This window comes from Patella vulgata, chromosome 9 (genome assembly GCF_932274485.2).
Source record: "Patella vulgata chromosome 9, xgPatVulg1.2, whole genome shotgun sequence".
NCBI classification, from domain to species: Eukaryota; Metazoa; Mollusca; class Gastropoda; family Patellidae; genus Patella; species Patella vulgata.
In genome coordinates, this window is record NC_065887.2 from 21951863 (window position 1) to 21971222 (window position 19360).

The 19360-nt window shown below is 32.1% G+C and overlaps 1 protein-coding gene across 1 annotated transcript in view; it reads left to right on the forward strand.

Moving 5' to 3' along the window:
- The window catches only part of LOC126832602 (E3 ubiquitin-protein ligase HECW2), a 42851-nt gene extending 24561 nt beyond the window's left edge, over positions 1-18290 (forward strand). The window contains exons 14-29 of the mRNA XM_056103286.1: positions 279-361; positions 854-956; positions 1897-2046; positions 2270-2327; positions 2578-2758; positions 3481-3578; positions 3821-3941; positions 4577-4690; positions 5044-5196; positions 5628-5726; positions 6297-6429; positions 6955-7101; positions 8470-8584; positions 8720-8805; positions 9694-9806; positions 10409-18290. Coding sequence (XP_055959261.1) covers positions 279-361; positions 854-956; positions 1897-2046; positions 2270-2327; positions 2578-2758; positions 3481-3578; positions 3821-3941; positions 4577-4690; positions 5044-5196; positions 5628-5726; positions 6297-6429; positions 6955-7101; positions 8470-8584; positions 8720-8805; positions 9694-9806; positions 10409-10520 — 1866 coding nt within the window. The 3' untranslated portion in view covers positions 10521-18290. The remainder of the gene's footprint in view (positions 1-278; positions 362-853; positions 957-1896; positions 2047-2269; positions 2328-2577; positions 2759-3480; positions 3579-3820; positions 3942-4576; positions 4691-5043; positions 5197-5627; positions 5727-6296; positions 6430-6954; positions 7102-8469; positions 8585-8719; positions 8806-9693; positions 9807-10408) is intronic.
- The last annotated feature ends 1070 nt before the right edge of the window (positions 18291-19360 follow it).

The window sequence follows — 19360 nt, forward strand, 5'->3', positions numbered from 1 at the left end:
TCCCTAAATTAAATGAATCGAATAACAATTACTTTAGTTTTGTTACAGCGACTTTATCTAGACTGTTGACTCAAAAATTATGAAATATGGTTTGGTTCCATATGAAAAGTGTAACTCAAGTTTAACTAATGTCAAACTTCAGTTTAGATAACTGTTGCACATTCAACCTAAAGTTTTGTTTGATTCAACTTAATTGGTTATTTTAATTGATTTCTGTCGTTCATTCAAGTGTTTGTTTTTGTTCAGATAGAAATTGTAATTTGTTTTGTTCATTTCAGTTGGCCTTAGCAGAATATAATCGTAATTCTCAGCTCAAACATATGATTACCAGAATCAGGAGAGATGCTCAAACATTCGAAAGGTGAATTGTCTTTATTAAAAATCTAATGTAGTTATGTAGTTATACAGAAATTTGATCTTAGGCCGTATAGAAAAAATAATCTGGTTCTCCTATACCAAATGAAATGAAATTGGGTTTAACGTCTTATTGTTCTGCTCTGACTGGGCTGCGACAGGCATACACCATACAGTGTGATATGAGGGAAATTTTGCCCGAACAGTTGCACTACGGCCTACTCTTATATCGAATTCCAACTGCCAAGGGATCTTTTACATGTACATAGGACCTCTGTTTTCTATCCCATCCAAAGGACTAGTTCTCATATTCTGCTGTATCACTTAAAAAGAGCTGCAGAGTCCTGTATTCATTTAAAAAGCTTAAAACATTTAAACCTCCTCATTGATTATTAGTTGATCATATCTTTGGTGTAGGCTCTTTTTGTTTAGCATGTCCATATATTATGGATAGTTTAAATTATTTTAGAATAATATTTTTTTTTTTGTTATTTTCTAGATATCAACATAATCGTGATCTTGTGATGTTTTTAAATCTGTTTGCTGATATGAGTAAAGAAGTACCTCGGCGTTGGGAGATGAAGTTAGACAGGTCAGGAAAAGTAAGTGATTAATATAAGAAAAATATTGACAGAGAAAACATTTTGTTTGGTATAAGGATTGGTCATGTTTTGTTGATCACCAGCTTAGGTTTCACTCCACCAAATAACACAGTACCACATGAACATACCTTATATCATATATTGTTCCAAATACATATCTCCTGCCTTTTTGCTTGTTCTTTATCCAAAACAGTATACCTACCATGTATCGACATTTCAAGATTATTCAGAGACATATAATATTGACAGGTAATGTTGTTTGGGATACAATACCAAACATACAATCGTTAGAAATATCTGGGATACATATTGAGAAAAACAATTAATTAAGCATTCAGTAAATGTATAAGAAAAGGTGGAATGTTCTTTTGTTCAGAACACTGACATAAAGCAGGGCCTTATTCAGATTCCCCATTGGTATTCAGCCCTCAAAATTAACAATCATTGCCTAAGTAGTGTCAGACTGTAGCTAGCGAGAAAGACAGTTAGGGCTCTTAGAGCACCCCAGAACCCAGGTGGAAGTTAAGGGCACGAAGCCCCTAAATTGTTGTTTTTTGGGGCAATTTTAATAACAGTGAGCCTAATTAAGTAGACAGTCATGAACTGAAAAATAGAATTTCATGAAAGTATTTTTAACTTTTGTTAACTGGTATGTAACTAAAACTGTATTCCTTATATCCAAACTTTACTTTATATCATAGCCCCGGTTGTATGTGACAAGGAGTAGGGTCGCCTGTCCAATCTCGTGGGTTTTCTCCGGGTCCTCCAGCTTCCTCCCACTGCTAAAGACCCCTACGCACAAGCGAATTATTGAAATAAAATTAAAAACTATATGTTAGTCCCGAAATGACCTAGTTTGTGTCGAGTGGACGTTAAACCCCATTTCTCTCTCTCTCTCTTTATATCATAGATTGTTTTATTGTTTCTTGATATATTACAGACATTTTTTATCGACCATAAAATGAAGATTACAACGTTTATAGATCCTAGATTACCAACAGATGTACCGTTAATTAATACAGATTTCTTACAAACACCATTACCTAGAGGACCAAACAGAGCTCCACGTGAATCATTACGTCTTGATGCTGTAAGTTTATTGAATTATCATTTCCAAATATTACAAATAAATGATCAGCTTCTCTATATTAAAGACCCAACAAAAAATAAGGGCTTAAATATGTTTTTTTAAGCATTAATAGACAATTAAAACAAAAAATCTAGGTTAGATAGCATGTTTTCCCCTATGTTTCTGAAAAGAAATGAGTTATGATATGTATAATATATAAACTATAATACTGATTATATTACAGCCTGTACCACCACCTCGTCAACCTGTAACAGAACCAACTAATACAGCTATACCTTCAGGTAGGTCGGATTCTTCTTACATCTGTCTTACTAAACTATTTACTATATCTAAAATTACTACATCCTGACTGCATCATTTTAATTGGTGCAGAAAAGTAGGACATTAAACACCATTTCTTTTCATTTCACAACCAGCATCCTAATTGCTAATTAAGATAGAATGATGTGCATTCTTGGAAATAAATGGCTATGTTTAGAGTTCTCTTTTAAATTGTCAAATTACATGATCATTATTTTCTCTTTGTTACAGCATATAATGAAAAGGTTGTGTTGTTTTTACGTCAAACTGAGATTGATGATGTCATTAAAGAGAAATTCTCCTCGTATAGTAGTAACAGTTCTTTACGTGATAAAGTACATAAAATACGAAACCATGGTACAGAAGCTCTAGATAGATTGTGTAATGATATAGATTTAACAATATTATTAAGGTAAGTCAACTGGCCACATATAGATAGTTAGACTCTAGAACTTGTGAATGCTATGAACTGTTTAAAAGCTAGCACTGATTAGTGATTACATTGCTCCTTTAGTGTGTAGATTTGGGTTTTACACAAGCTGATATCAATGTTATTATCCACTGGTCTTCAAAGTCGGGGCTAATGTATCCATATTGATTGACATCCGTACACCTGATGTAATCTGAATGACTAAATCATATTGAATCATCCAATGGGAAAATATCATCCATTCTGGATGGTAAATCCCAGTTCTGCTAAAATGTTTATAGTTTTACACAATAAAATGATTGAATTAAGACAACTTAAATGGTACAGAGTATTAATAAATATAACTATGACGGCAGACAGTCTATGACATAACTGGGAAAGTCGACTTTTCAACAGTTAAAAGATTTTGTAGAAAAGCAATAGGATGTTGGTTAGTTTGAACATCATTATATGTGATATCAATAACTTAACTATATATTGAACTATTGACCTGAAGATGATCCCTATTGCACACTTATTATAGAAACCATTTCTGTGATAAACTCATAGATAGATCAGGTGAAAAACACATCTTCTGAATACTGGACTGTTAGATTATATTTTGATTAACAAATATTACTTGTATGAAAGTACAATGAAATTGTTGAATAAGTAAACTTCCTAAATAGATGAGAAGTGGTATCAGATGTTATTTTATATTACAGTGTATTTGAACAAGATATAATGTCATATATACCACCAGCTTTACGTAATCCAGCCAGTAATTTAGAAACTAATCAAGGTTCACCGCAAGGTTCACCAGGTAAGATTTACACAACTCTACTCAGTGAACAGGGGCCTTAGAAAAATAGTTTAAGAATTTTAACCTCCAACCCATGAAAAGGCTGCATCATTAAAATATTTCATTTTAAATTTCATAAATACAGATCTAGAACATAAAATGAAATGGGGTTTAACATCTTACTTCTCTTTTACATGAATGCCAACTGAACATATATTGAAATCTTTACTTACTGATGCAGGTTAATAATTCTCTTATTTCAGCCCCAAATAGACCGCCTGCTCGTGTTCCAGCTCCCCATAAAAGAGATTTCCATGCAAAACTGCGAAACTTCTATAGAAAACTAGATTCTAAAGGTTATGGTCAAGGACCAGGAAAATTAAAGTAAGTTAAAAGACAATACAGGTAATCTGACAGTAACCATTAAAAATATCGCTTCACTAGTGATTGAGAACTTTAATATAAGGTTATCTAATTAGATGTCTTCATTTTATATGGGAGTGCACATTGTCATCCTCAAATAAAAAACCAAAATATCAATAGTAGCTAATATCTCGACTTGGGTTTCAATCAGATTAAAAAGAGACCCATCAAAAGATTTTGCTGTATGTGATACTAGTTTGTTAATACCATCTGGAAAGGTTGCCGAATGTTTGAAATATTTCAATTCATCGTTTCTTTGGAAATACTGAATGGAATTGAACCATTTTTGGATTGATAGTGGTTTGCAAGGGATTCAGAATCCTTTAAAAGATGATCAGCAGCTTCATGATATTTTTATATCACAACATATTATGATGTTCTTGTCACCATTCAGAATGCTTTAGGTTGGAATATGTTCCCGCCATGCTACATAAATGTGACTATGTAATGTCTGTAGAATTTGATTCCACCATGCTACATAATTGTGACTGTCTATAGAATTTGTTTCCACCATGCTATATAAAAGTGACAGATGTAATTTCTATTACTTTCTATAAAATTTATGAAGGATAAAATGTTTTATATTTCATTTGTAGATTAACTGTTAGAAGAGATCATGTTTTAGAAGATTCTTTTAATAAAATTATGTCCACACAGAAAAAAGAACTACAGAAAAATAAACTTTATATAACATTTGCTGGAGAAGAAGGGTTCGTACAATGTCTATAATAATTTATTTATATTTGTTCTATTTACAAACAAATGATGCAGAAACTTAGCTCAAGATCAGTAGGCAATTTCAGCAAGTGACTTGTACTTTTAAAAGAAACAGCCATTAGTTTACATTGTAAGTTTGACAATTAATTGTTAGTAGGGCTATTGTTGGCACTGCTAATTGGTGTTGATGGAATGGAAACCATGTCAACATCCATTATTTCCTAGAGTTTTCACAAGTCTTGATTACAAATGACAAATGTAGTTAACATATTTGAAGTCTTTGTCTATCTTAATCCAAAATCATAATATTAGTTTACACATATTGAAAATAATATTGTATTTTCAGATTGGATTATGGTGGTCCATCTCGAGAGTTTTTCTTCCTTCTATCAAGAGAATTATTTAATCCATACTATGGTTTATTTGAATATTCAGCTAATGATACATATACAGTACAAATCAGTCCTATGTCAGCTTTTGTTGAAAATGCTCATGAATGGTAATCTCCCTTTGTTTATTATCACACTATCTAATATTAGGGTACTATAGTAGAAAGTGGAAAACTACACAGCAAAACACAGACATAATGCATAAAGTGTCAATACTGTAAACGCCATGATGTCAAAACTCCACTATGATGGGAAAAATGTTGTGTTCCTTGGAGAAATTAACAAAAGCAGAGCAAAGACTTCAAAAGCTTTGAAATAAGTTAAAATTTGTCAATTAGATGTACATTCAAAGTTTCGGCCCAAAAAATTTATGCAAGAGTCAAGTGAGTCACGATTTCAAAGAATCTGCTGAGTAATCTTTCTGTCCCTCAGTACCAAATGTATCAACTGAAATAAATTAGAGTGTAACCCTGATTTTAATCCAAATGTCATTAAATCATATAAGATTTGTTCTAACTATGATCTCTGCCTTTATTTTCAGGTTTCGTTTCGCTGGTCGAGTTCTAGGTCTTGCCTTAGTTCATCAATATCTGCTGGATGCGTTTTTTACTCGTCCATTTTACAAATTTATATTGAGAGTGTAAGTATAACATGTTCACAAATTTAACAATGTGATTGGGGGCTTGGGTTGGCATAGTAGCCTAGAGTGTCGCACTTTGAACTCTAACTGGTCTGTCACCTTTGGCTTGTGGTGGTGGTTTCGATCCCTGGTGTGAGCTTATGTGGCTTGGAGATAAGGGACCTTCTAAACCTTATGGGCTTACTCCAGGTACTCTGGTTCCTTCCCACAGGAAAGACCCTTGCGCATGTGCTGAATACACTAAAATGAGTAATAAAAGAAAAACTTGTCTGCGATATGATCTTCGGGGGAATCAGATGTTTAACCCTAAGAACAACAATGTGATTTATCATACAGCCAATTGAAAAGTAGCCAGATTATTTAGAAAATATTTTCTATAATTAATAAATCTTGAGTAATCCTGACATTCAGTTTTCAAACAAAAAGGTTTAAAACTGGCTCCTGTTACCATTTTTATATGCCCACATTGAAATGTGGTTGTTTGTCTATAATAATTTCCTGTAAACATTCTGTAGATTTATTCTACAGATACAAATTTCTTTGGTTAATTTTTATCTAATGCTTATTTAGGCCTTGGTCTTTAGAAGATGTGGAGACTATTGATGCTGGATTTTATCAGAGTTTGTTGTGGATAAAAGATAATGATATAACAGACTTAGATCTAGATCTTACATTCTCTGTTAGTGAAGAAGTCTTTGGTCAGGTATGTTTACAACTATTTTGTTGACCTTGTAATAAATATAATAATGTTATGTAAAAAATATTAAAATGAGTATAGTGGTTTAAAGGCACAGTTAACCACCAGCCTATATATTTAAATAGTGCATTTATACACCCACATTTTCATATTGTCGTCGCCCCGGTCCGTCCATCCACAATTTGTATGTGGTCACAATTCTTATCCGATTTTGACGAAACTTGAAATATATGTTTAGATACAAAAGATCTCAGTTCCTTTCTATATTCGCGCATATCGGATCGTAACTTCCTGGATTGTACAAAAAATTGCTTTTTGTTTTTAGCTTGTTCTCTGTCCATCTCTTACAAAATGTGGGCGTCTAGCTTGTTGTGCCTTTAAAGAAAGATGTTTGGCCTATACACAAAAAGTGATATTATACCACCTATCATAATTCCTTCAATAATTATACTTTGCCAATATTTGGTGTAACTCCTCCATTAAAATAAAGTTTTTTTAGGGGATTATATTATTGTATTTCATACTTCTAAGGTAACTGAGAGAGAATTAAAACCAAGTGGTAGTAAAACAGCTGTAACAGAACGTAATAAGAAGGAATATATAGAAAAAATGGCTAAATGGAGATTAGAAAGAGGTGTGTCTGATCAAACAGAAAGTCTTATCCGAGGATTTCATGAGGTAATTATTTATTTTGGTTTTCTGGGAGATTTTAACCTAACTCTGTATTTTCAAGCACAGGGCATAAGATAAACTTCGGATTTCGGCTTGTCGATCAGGTGTGACGGGTTTCTCAACAGTTGATATTCAAAGTAGAGTATCTGGAAATGCTTCTGTCTTGGCATAATCGCCCCCCCCCCCCACAACATAATAACTGAAGTGTAATGTTTTAAGTTTTTCTCCATATACCATATCATTATATTTATATGTATATAAGTATCTGGTCACTCATGCCAGTTTCTTAACTGAAGTAATTTACCAGGGCTAAGTTGCAATGTTTATTTCTTTTTTATACGCCCACATTGAAATGTGGTCGTATATTGTTGTCGCCCCCGTCGGTCCGGCGTCCAAAATTGCTTGTGGACGCTCTAGAGGCTAAAGTTAATATCCGATTCACTTTAAATGTATACACAGTGTTAAAGGTCATGAGACGATGAAGCCTATTGATTTTCAGCTATTTCCGATAATTACTGTCAGAGTTATGGCCCTTGATCACTTCAAAAAATCTTGTGGACTCTTTAGAGGTCAAAGTTAATATCCAATTGACTTTAAATTTATACACAGTGTTTAAGGTCATGAGACGAAGAAGCCTATTGATTTTTAACGAGTTTCGATAATTACTGCCTGAGTTATGGCCCTTGATCACTTCCAAAAATCTTGTGGATGCTCTAGAGGTCAAAGTTAATATCCGATTGACTTTAAATTTATACACAGTGTTTAAGATCATGAGACGAAGAAGCCTATTGATTTTCAGCGATTTCCAATAATTACTGCCAGAGTTATGGCCCTTGATCACTTTCAAAAATCTTGTGGACGCTCTAGAGGCTAAAGTTAATATCCGATTGACTTTAAATTTATACACAGTGTTTGAGGCCATGAAATGAATCATATTGATTTTCAACGATTTCGGATAATTACTGCCAGAGTTATGGCCCTTGATCACTTCAAAAAATCTTGTGATGCTCTAGGGGCTAAAGTTATCAACCGATTGACTTTAGATTGATACACAGAGTTTAAGGTCTTGAGACGAACAAGTATATTGATTTTCAATGAATCTTTATGACTTGAACAGTTAAATCCATGATGTTAAAAGTTTTGTGTACTAAATGTTAGCATGGGGCAGAACTTTATAAAAACCAAACAAATTCTAATGGTTTAATGATAATTACTTAATGAGTTGTTACTCTTAATCAGATTTTAATGTATTATAAATTTTTCATTACCGAAAAAAGTAAAAATATGCGACAACTCTTGTTGACTGCCCGGACAATATAGCTGCTGTGGAAATGTTTCGTTGCCTGGCAACCTATCTTTGTTATTGTACTTCAGGTTGTGGAGCCACGAATTGTATCTTTATTTGATGCTAGAGAATTAGAGTTAGTGATAGCTGGTACTGTAGAAATAGATATAACTGATTGGAGAAAAAACACAGAATATAGATCAGGTAATAGTTCACTCAAAAAATTTCTACACGACTCAAATCCACAAAACTAGCTTTATTAATATTATTTGAATTAAACATCACTTTACTTAATTATATCCTAGCTATTTTATTTCAAAATATTTGATATGTTTCTAGGTTATCATGATCAACATCCTGTTATACAGTGGTTTTGGACAGCTATATCTAAATTTGATAATGAAAGAAGGCTTAGATTACTACAGGTACATCACACATTTTATATAATTTATTATATCCCCTCCATTTTCCAAATACAGGGGTAATTTGAACCCTTGCATTCATGAGGAAGATGAACCCATTTCATTTCAAGAGTGAATATTTTTGTTTTAACTCCTGATAAACTGATGAGCCTAGTATGTTAGCCTATGGTAACCAACTATACAAATAACCCTAATATAAGATATATGTACAATACATCTTTAAACAGTCATAACTTCACTCAGAATAAAGTAATTTAAATGAATCTTTCAATACATTCATTTTTCATCATCTACTTTTTGAACTGATATAGCAAGGATGTCCAGCTCTTTATTTAAATCTTAACATAATGCATTTTTAAACTTGACTTGCTTATTTCAAATTTGATTAAGAAAACAAAACCAAAATGCTAGGTGGTGCTGGCTTGTTGATATCATATGTAGAGGATGCCTAATATTGTGGAAGTTTTGATTCATCATATCTTTGTTAGTACAGAAATCAAATTGAACCATTTTGGGACTAATATTCCTTTTAGAGATTCAACATTTGGAATATTGTAAGGGATTTGAAATCCTGTGAATGACGATTTTCGGCTTTAGATTTATTAAAGTAGACCTGATAAATCTCAACTTCTTGAAACAAAAGTAATAACAAGGGTTAGTGTGCCATTTGCTTTTGTTCTGTTTGTTCTGTGTTTTGTTAGCGATTCGGCTGCTTTGTTGATTGGGTATATATATTCAGTTGTGACAAGTCTGTTCCTTGAAATATGTTGTGTTGAAACTTTACATGCTAAATTTTGAAAATGAAGAAAAATGTAATTTCCTTAATTTATCACATTCAGATATATCTTGTTTTAAATATTGGTACTATAAAATGTTTTTTTGTGTTTTTAGTTTGTAACAGGAACATCTAGTATACCTTATGAAGGTTTCTCGGCTCTGAGAGGTAGCAATGGTCCACGCAAATTCTGTATAGAAAAATGGGGCAAGGTGACAAGTTTACCTCGGTATGTTTATTGTTTTACTAACCAGTTCACGAGAAAGGGTATATCTGATATTGGCCTTTTTCAGGAATTTGAGCAGGGGATGGTGAAAGGTGGAGTGTCATATATAGCCCCTATTACTTGCTCACTATTCTATTTTTACAAAGTAGATTAATACTAATTAGTTAAATGTGGTCTGAAGCCTTCTTAAAACCATTGTGGTATATAGAGTTGTTTCCCTTCTTAATAAAAGGCCTTAGTCCTAGAGGATTCTGGGATTGGGTGAACTTCAAGATGAATGCTTGTTTTGATGGAGTGTTCTAAATAAAAATCAATCCAGGACAATCCTAAATAAAACACACAACATATATATAATCAGAAGCTCAGAGACAATTTTTCTGCTCATTGGATTAGAGTGGAATTAGGCTAAAACAGTGGCAGTGCTTCCCACATTTGTTTGTTCGACTTTATTTCAATGAATGTAGCAGCAAAAAATATTCTCTGCGCAAACATGGGGTGGGCCTGAAAGCCCTCTCTGAACACACTTCTGATAATACCAGAAGTGAGGGTGTATCGCATACTACCAAATATCACAGCTACGTTTATTTTATAAAATATATTTTCAGAGCTCACACATGTTTTAATCGATTAGATCTACCACCTTATACTTGCTGTGATATGTTGTTTGAAAAAATAGTAATGGCTGTAGAAGAGACTAGTACGTTTGGTATCGAGTGAAGGAAAGTGAATCTAAATGAATTAGGAAGGTGACATAATGGCATAGGAATTAATGATCTGCAAGAGGAGCCTAGTGAAGATGTATAAGATGATTATCAAATACAGGGTTGATTATAAATGATATATTCCAGACTAAAGAAGAAACCTAAAGAGATCAATTTTTATTTTATGAAAAATATTTGATGTTGTTGTTCCTCATTTTCTTCATCAAGAGTCTTTTGATATTATTTTTAAATAACAATTTTACAATAGAGTATTAGTGAAAATTTGTGATTTATTGCTTTTTGTTCAATTAGGCTAGAATTATTCAAACTTTTAAAATGTGAAAATGCAATAATATGTTCTTTCAAGACCATTTTCCCCTAAATACACATTGATCCCCATTTCTTTTCTCTTTTTTCATCTAAAATGTGTGATTGAATATATCTAGTCATTAGAATGGTCTAGTAATCATACCAAAGCACAAGTAATATTAATATATTAATATAGTACTGGTATAGTAAGAATTAGATAAACCTATAAATTTATAATTTAACTCATAATAGGAATAATATATTCTTCTATTTTTATTATAGAAAATATAAAAAGCTTTCATTTGTAGAGATGAAAATTGTCTTTGGCATTAATACAAACGTAACATTTTGTTTATTATAATCAATGGATATCCCTACATTGAGTATTCATAACGTTTTTGTCATGAATTTTCCACATATGCGTGAAATATTTTCTAGTCCCATATTTATTTACTGTTGGCCTTGTGCTGTAACTGTAAATGACATCCAAATGTTTATATTGTACTGCATATGTTGTGTGACATTCTGTATACATACATACAACTCTTGGATAGATATACCATATTAGGGTTATCTCAGGGATTCCACTGGAAAACCAAGGGGATGCTCGATTGTCAGTCCGGAACGTCCAGAATTAATAGAATTTCAATCGAATGACGCAGAATTCAGTTCTATCACAGTTCTGTCAATCCTGACAACAGAGGTGGTGTGAGTAGAATCATGATGTAATTAAACACAACACATATGTTTCAGCTGTCATTGTTGGTTGGGTTATTTTCTTCAGGCAGTCAGCACATGCATTGTAGCTCAAAATCCCCTTTTCACTCGATTGTCACTATTTTGGGGATGAAGAAATTCAATTCCGGAACGTTCAATCGAGTATCCCCCTAGAGTGTAATATTGTCAACAATCTATTAATAGCCTACAAAGCAGAGCAGAGAGACTTTGTAATTAAATTGTATAATTATTGTGAACCCTTTGTCAGAAATTGATGATTTTTAATAACCAACTGAATATGCCTGAAATAGGACTAAGCCATAATTTCCTACTCATTCTCCCTCGTTTAAAGATTTGCTTGAATTTGAGTTATTTTGTTACTACACTGTACAATTAATGTACTGTAAAACATGAAATCACTTAAAGATGCATTATTTAAAAGCTAAATCTGCCTATTGCAGGTATTTTTTTCTGACTTCAATTGTTATATATGAATTATTAACATGACAAGCCCATAATCAAATCTCTGGGCCATCGTTGGGCTCCGATTTTGTCAAAACTATAAACACTGATAGCATCACACAGAATAAAACAATTTGGCTGATATTTTCAATGTACAGTGTATTCATTATCTTATTTTGAACTATTATAGCAAGAATGGACAACACTTTATCAAATCCTTACATAATGCATCTTTAGATTACTTTCGAGGTGTCGTTTGTTGATTTTAAAATATGTCAAATTAAAAAAACTCTGTTATTCCATTGAATTACTATGATTGTCTTTAAAGAGGAGACTCAATCTTGAACTGTGAGATAGATTACAATTGCCTTAATCTGTAATGAGCTCAAAATGGTGATAAAAATATCCAAACCTTGTACATGTATATATTGCCAATACTATATATGGCTCAATCCTTGAAATATATTCTAGAAGGAGACTAAGATCTCAAACAACATTAAATGCATGAAATAAATCATTTTCCTTTTAAACTCGGAGTATGCTAAATATCAAAATTATACTATACCTATTCAAGTGTGAAAATAAGTAGCTAATTATAAATAAAGCACCCATTTGCACTCACTGCAGACGTTTCTTTCAAAATGAATGCTGTTACATAGCTGTATTAATTGCATTTATGTCCTTTTGAAGTTGGTTCTTGATGCATTATCTCAATTTTGTGTACATTCACTCAACTTCTTGCCAGATGCTTAGTTGTACATTCAGCCGCATTGTTAGGATTTCAGGAACTACTTCTTGTCTTTATGTAAAGAGAGTGAAGCAACTTTTGGACAAGCCAAAACAAACCAGCTATATTATGATTCTTATTTGATAAGCTGAGTTAGTAAATCAAAAATCTAGTTCCTAAACAAGATAACTACTTATTTGCTTTTAAAATGCTGTGATATTTGTCCAAGCAAAAAATTAATTGCGTTTGAACTGGGTGTTTTATTTGTCATTAGTTACTTATTATCAGACTAATTTACTTTTGTTCCATGATCCTTGTCGTTTATTTTATCAGATATTTGAAATACTGTTATTGTACATGTATGTTGTATCTTTGTATTTTATGTAATTTTATTTCAGTTTTAACTTATTCAAAAATATGACAATTTACTTTATTACGTGTTAGATGTTCAAGTTATGGTATATTGCTGATTCAGTCAGTCATATATGTGTAACATTTATACTCCGATTATATTGATCCGCTTCTGTCAAAATCACCACATATTATTTTGTTAATGATTGATTAAATATATCTAAATTAATGGTGATGTCATTACATGTCGTCATCAGTGTTTGGATTAAAGAGGATTGAGTAACTTTTTTTAACAGCAAAAATTTCTTACTGTGTAGAATATTAAGAAAATGAAATAGCAAAACCAAATTTAAACTGTTGCATGCTTTATTTTATTTGACAGTATAGGGTTTAATATGTTTTTTTTGGGGGGGTGGGGGGGTAAATCAGTTGAAAAAAATATTGAAGAATTTGTGGGCAAATCAGATTTTGTTAAGCCATAAGGCAGTTCGCTATGAGTTGGGGCCAGCATGGATGATATTAATGAATTCTGACAACAGTGTTACAGTAATACCTGGCGTAGATTGTGATAAAATACAGGTTAATCTGATCTCTGGTTGTAATTACTGTATAAAAAAAAAATAGTTGTGAATATTGTTCCTTCTAAAGCTTCAAACACTAATAAGTTTTAATTATCAGAGTTCAGCACACAGAGTACTGACATTTTGTGAACACAATATTTGTCAGCAGAAATGAATACAGCAGTGTACTATTCACTCTTAGAAGAGTTACATCCCCTTCCACATTGTACTGGGCTATGTTTGTGAAGCATCCATTTTGTTGTGTTCCATGGTAAAAGCCTCCTGTTGTTATTCATATGTATCACTTTATTTCTCACAGTATTCTTAATACATTTAAATCAGAACACATTAGTCTGTTAAATTAAATTAAACTTAATATGATATTCTGTTTTATTTTTGGGGGGATATTAGTTGTAATTATAAACATATAGATTTTTTAATAGTAAATATTCAATGAATGATTGTGATAATATGTTAAATAACTGTGAATATGTGCTGGAAATCACAGCAAGATTTTTCTTAGAAATATTCTGTTATATTATTTTTTTTGATAAACCAAATATTATATCTGTATAACATTATGAATTGATTTGCAGTCCCAGTATATGTAGGGAAAATGATGAGAAGGGGTTCTAGATACTTTGCTTATCACAAGAACTAATTTTGGATTGTGGTTGTGACTTTTTGAAAATTTGTCTTTAAAGATATAGTTCATTGACAGTCACAATCCTTAATAAATAAACATCAATTGACAAACGTGTCCAAACTACCAAGAACAATTTTTGGGGTGGATAGGGATACTGTTGGTTTTTTTGAGATACGTCAAAGGAAGCTGTATTAATAATCTATAAGTTTTAACCTAACTGTCATTATGTATTATACTCGCTAAACGGGTAGGTTATTTGTCAGATAAAAATATATTTACAGGAAGTTATAAGGAAATATTCATAATTGGTCAATGGAACCTACTTAAATATCCGATTAGTATGTAAATTTGGAATTTTGGGGGGTATATTTTGAATTGAGTTCCTTTTTTGACATAAGAAAATGTAGGTTTGTCTTGGACTGTGGGAACTTTAAAGATAAGATCATTTGGGAAACTGTATTTTTTTTATTGTCAAAATGTTAATGGTTATTTATATTGTTTGCTTGTGTTCATGTATAAAACCACCATGTTAGCCTATATTAATTGTACAGAATCTTATATATATATGTATAAAACATTGTATATCAACAAACTAATCTCTACTTAAAATTTAAAATTATACATAAAACCACCATGTTTCAATGAATTGTTCTCATACTTTGATAGGAAGCCTCTTCCATAAATATGTCCTGATGGCTAGGTCTATGGTGGTCAAACAGTAGGTTCTAGTGTTACAGGTTGTAAGTCTACATGTGTAATAAACCAAAACCAAACTGTCTTCAGTCTTATATAGTGGAACATATTAAGTTTTGAGTTGAATTATAAGAGAGTGGATGTCGATTGTTATTTACGGTAATATTGGGTTGAAAAGATTGACATTTGGTCACCTAGAAATACAATCACTGCCTGTGACAATAAATTTTACAATTTAAAAATATTTGACTGCATTTTGTCTCTATTGGGCAATGAGTAAATGAGAATCACATACATATAGCAGAGTTAAGACTGTAATAACCACAATGGGCCATATAATCTATAATAGGTTTCATCATATTTCTGTGATATAGTTCTATGCTACTTTACTTTTGACATTATTTACCTTCCATATATACCGATCAAGTTCTTTTAGTGTTATATACTCTGCTTATGCATTTATACCTATTCTGTCTATATAGTATATATATGTGTACACTGTTGTACTAATAATACCATGTCTATATTTACCTACTGTCAAATAACTCTTTCACCTACATTTATCTGTAATTTTAACTTGTATAAACATTTTCTCCAATTTAACTTGACACAAGTAGATAAGACAGTATGTATACTAGTTTTAAATCTTGTATAGGTGTGTTTGTAATGAGCTTCACAGGTTTATTTTTATCAGTTAAACATTGTGCAATGATACTCTGTTTGATTTCTAACAGGTGTGACAATAGTATGGTTTTGTGGACATATTTCTGTTTTTGAACTGTTTTCAAATTACGAGTATTTTTGTTGATTAGAAAACACATTGCAATAACTATTGTTAAAACCTCTGATCCTCATTTCAAAGATTTGTAATCCCTTGAAAACTACAATATTGTGAAAGTTGAATCATGCATAGGAATATTGTTGGGAGAGGGGTTTTACATAGGCTAAGTCTGTTCCCCAACCCCATTCAGACATCCTGAATAAAAACATTGTTTTAAAAAAGAGAAAGTAAAAATGTTCCAATGATTTGAAAAATTTGCAACATTTGGCATTTTCTGCCGGTTGTATAAACACACTACCACCACTATTAAGTGAGGGGTAAAATCTTATTATAGGTCTCTTTTTAATCCGATTAAATGCAACCATCTCAGTGTTGATATTTTGGTTTTGTTTTCTTAATTAAATGTTAAATAATCTACTTGAGTACATCTAATCGTGGATTAAGCCCTGATGAATTGGATATTGGTCGAAAATGCAAATAACAATCAATGGGTTTTAATTGAAGTTTAAACTTTTTTTATTTTAGTTTAGTAGTTATAGGTCAACAAATTATGTTAGGTCTGTCCCTGTTCACCCAGAGCCTTGAATTATCATTGTTACTTCCACTAGATACATGTAGATCATATAGAACAGTATATGTACCTCTAATATAATCATGAATAGGGCAAAATTTGTTATTAAATTTGTTATAAAGTTATCATATTTTTATATATATATTAATTTGTTTGTATTAAGATAGTTATGTCCAATATACCTATAGTACTACCATTCTACATGCTCTGTGTACTGCTGATCATTGGAGTCGTCTCGGCGGATCATTGGCAGAATCGCTTCTGGTAGATATTCCAGTGGGTTTTTCCCCGTCAGTGCTCGGATGGGATGGAAAACCGAAGTCTCGCGTACACATTGGTGTGCACGTAAAAGTACTCTGGACAGTTGGAATTCGAAATAAGAGTAGATTGTAACCCAGCTGTCTGGGCAAAATTTCCTAATGGCACATTGCATTGCTTATGCCTGTCTTCATTAGCTCGGCCGGTGCAGAAAGGAAGTGTGACTGACTAGAAGTGTTACAGTGTTTTGATCTTGATTAATGGCTGATGATCCAATAATGTAATAGACCAGGGGGCAAGTAGAATGTGTTTGTTCTATACTATAGCAGGTTTTTATACTCTTTGTTTCTCCAGACATTGTGTACATTGATTGGTGGTTACTTGATGTGATTGAATTAATATATTAATTAATGACATGGAAAATTGTTTACACTTTATTGGTCCAAGACATGATAATTATGTTAGAATATTTAAAAACTTATCAATTATTACTTTTATTACACAATAGTTGTTAAATGTTTTATTTAGCTTTTGTTAAATGTTTATAAGCTATTTATATTAAGGAAATTAGATCTGCTCATCTGTCAAACTCATAATTCAAATATTGTATGTCATAGACCATCATAATTTCTTTTGCATCATTATCAATGCAATTTCTCATTATTATTTTTATGCTGAGCCTGTACAAGGTACTTGGAATTTTGTTGGGTTTTCTCTTTATAACTAGCCAAATAACCACAGCCAGTTTTAATCAAAAAGCACAAATACTCTAATCTGTAGAGTGTTCAACAAGAAAGATGAAAGAATGCTACTCTAAAGAATGATAGTCAACCAAATGTTGTTTTGCTGTATGTTGCCATTAGTAACTTGACAGTTACTAGTATATTTAGGTGGTTTCAAAGAGAATGTAGCTGGTTTTAGGTTGTTTAATGATCAAAGGTGTACAATATATAACCAATAAATGGTGTTAATTGAGTGATAATTGTGAAATGTAAAACTGTCCATGACATTTTATCAGCTACATTGGACACTGTACTAACAACAATAAACATACGCAGTGTGGGTCTGGGAATTTCTTCCTATGGTCAAATGATAAAATAGTCCCCTAAAATCATTAACTTTTTTTTCCTTGAAAATGATATTTTCGTTTTTGAACAAGACAAGTCATATAACACAATGTAGCGTTCATCACAAAAACAAAATATTTTAAGGATTTAGAATTTTCATTGGCTGAGAGTTAAAATCCTGGTATATTCACTGCTTCTCAGCCAATGAAAAGGCTGCATTCTTAAGATATACAAGTTGATGTGAATAAAGGCCCCTGGTGTTTATTGATAAAGTCTTAAATAATTGACTGCTTTACTTTGCTATAAGATAATGTAACACTTTAATGCAAGTTGTTTATGTTAAATGTATATTAATGTATAATATATATTATGTAAGATGTATGTATCAATCATGTTATGTAATTGTTCTATGGTTGTAATACATGGGTTATTATTAATTTATTATAAATATAATTATTGTATATGTAGATATACTAATATGTAATATATAGACTAGACAGTATCTAATCACTGTAAATAACTAACGCTTGAATCTGACCACACCTTGTATGTATCTCCTTGTACTTCCTAATGTAAATATGTTTTAAAAGTAATCCCATTTTTCATAAAGCTATAAAATGCAAATAATAAAATTATGCAAAATAGTTTCTTTTTATTTTGAAGAAAGTAAATTGTTATTTTAAAAAGTGGGGACTGTTTAGCAGATTCTGTATGGGTTTTCGGCCAGGTGAAGAACATGTTTCATATTCGCAAGAAACCATGCATGATCAGAAACCATATTAGGAAGGTAAAAGACAAATGGGACTTTCACTGTGTGTATTATAGGTGTACTGGAAAAATAAACCATCTGTTCTTCTGATGGTTCAAGTCTGGTGTAGTCCTGATCATCTTGCATAAAAACTGACAAAATGCCTGAAAGCAATTGCAGTAAAGTATTTGGTTCTTTTGAGAATAGTTTGAAAAGGAAATCTTGATTCCAGTCCTGCTTGATAGAATTTCTACACCTTGAAGTTTTATATATGCAAAAAGGAAAGTTACCACGTATAACATTAAATCTGTCATCAAAGTTTTCTAATCTATTTTAGAAACCCCAACTATATTTCAGGGAAGGCTGTTGGAACTCTTTATTTTTGTCCCAAGCAATTATCTGGGTGGTGTTATATGTTTTCAAAAGGGTGCCGCAGGGCTCAGTAATCCCTCCCCTTTGTTGGCCAAGCAAGTTCATTAGGATTTTCAAACATGGGTTTCTCCAGCAGTATGAAGGGCCTGGCAAGGCACAGTTTCTAGTCATTCAAATGGGATGGAAGTAAAAGAACCCTTGACGGCTGGAATTCGAAAGTCACAAATTCCCTAATGGCACCCTGCATGGCAAATGTCCATATTCATTATCCCGGTTGGTGCAGATTTGTAGGACCAGTGTCACGTCTAGCTGTAAACCAGTTTCCTGATTAGCTATCAGCTTTCTATAACTGAGATGCTTGCATGGATCCCACAGTGACAAATGACTCGATATTTTGGTCTCTAATATTCAGACAAGGTAAATAGGTTATATCTTCACATTTCAGCATTTAATTTGCATACTGAAACAAACCTTTTGGAGGTGGGGGTTATAAAAGCTCTCACTTGTTTACACCCATCATAATCCAGTCCAGTATAACTATACACACAGGTTTCAGGCTTACTATCTGTTTTAAATTAAAAAATATTACAAAGA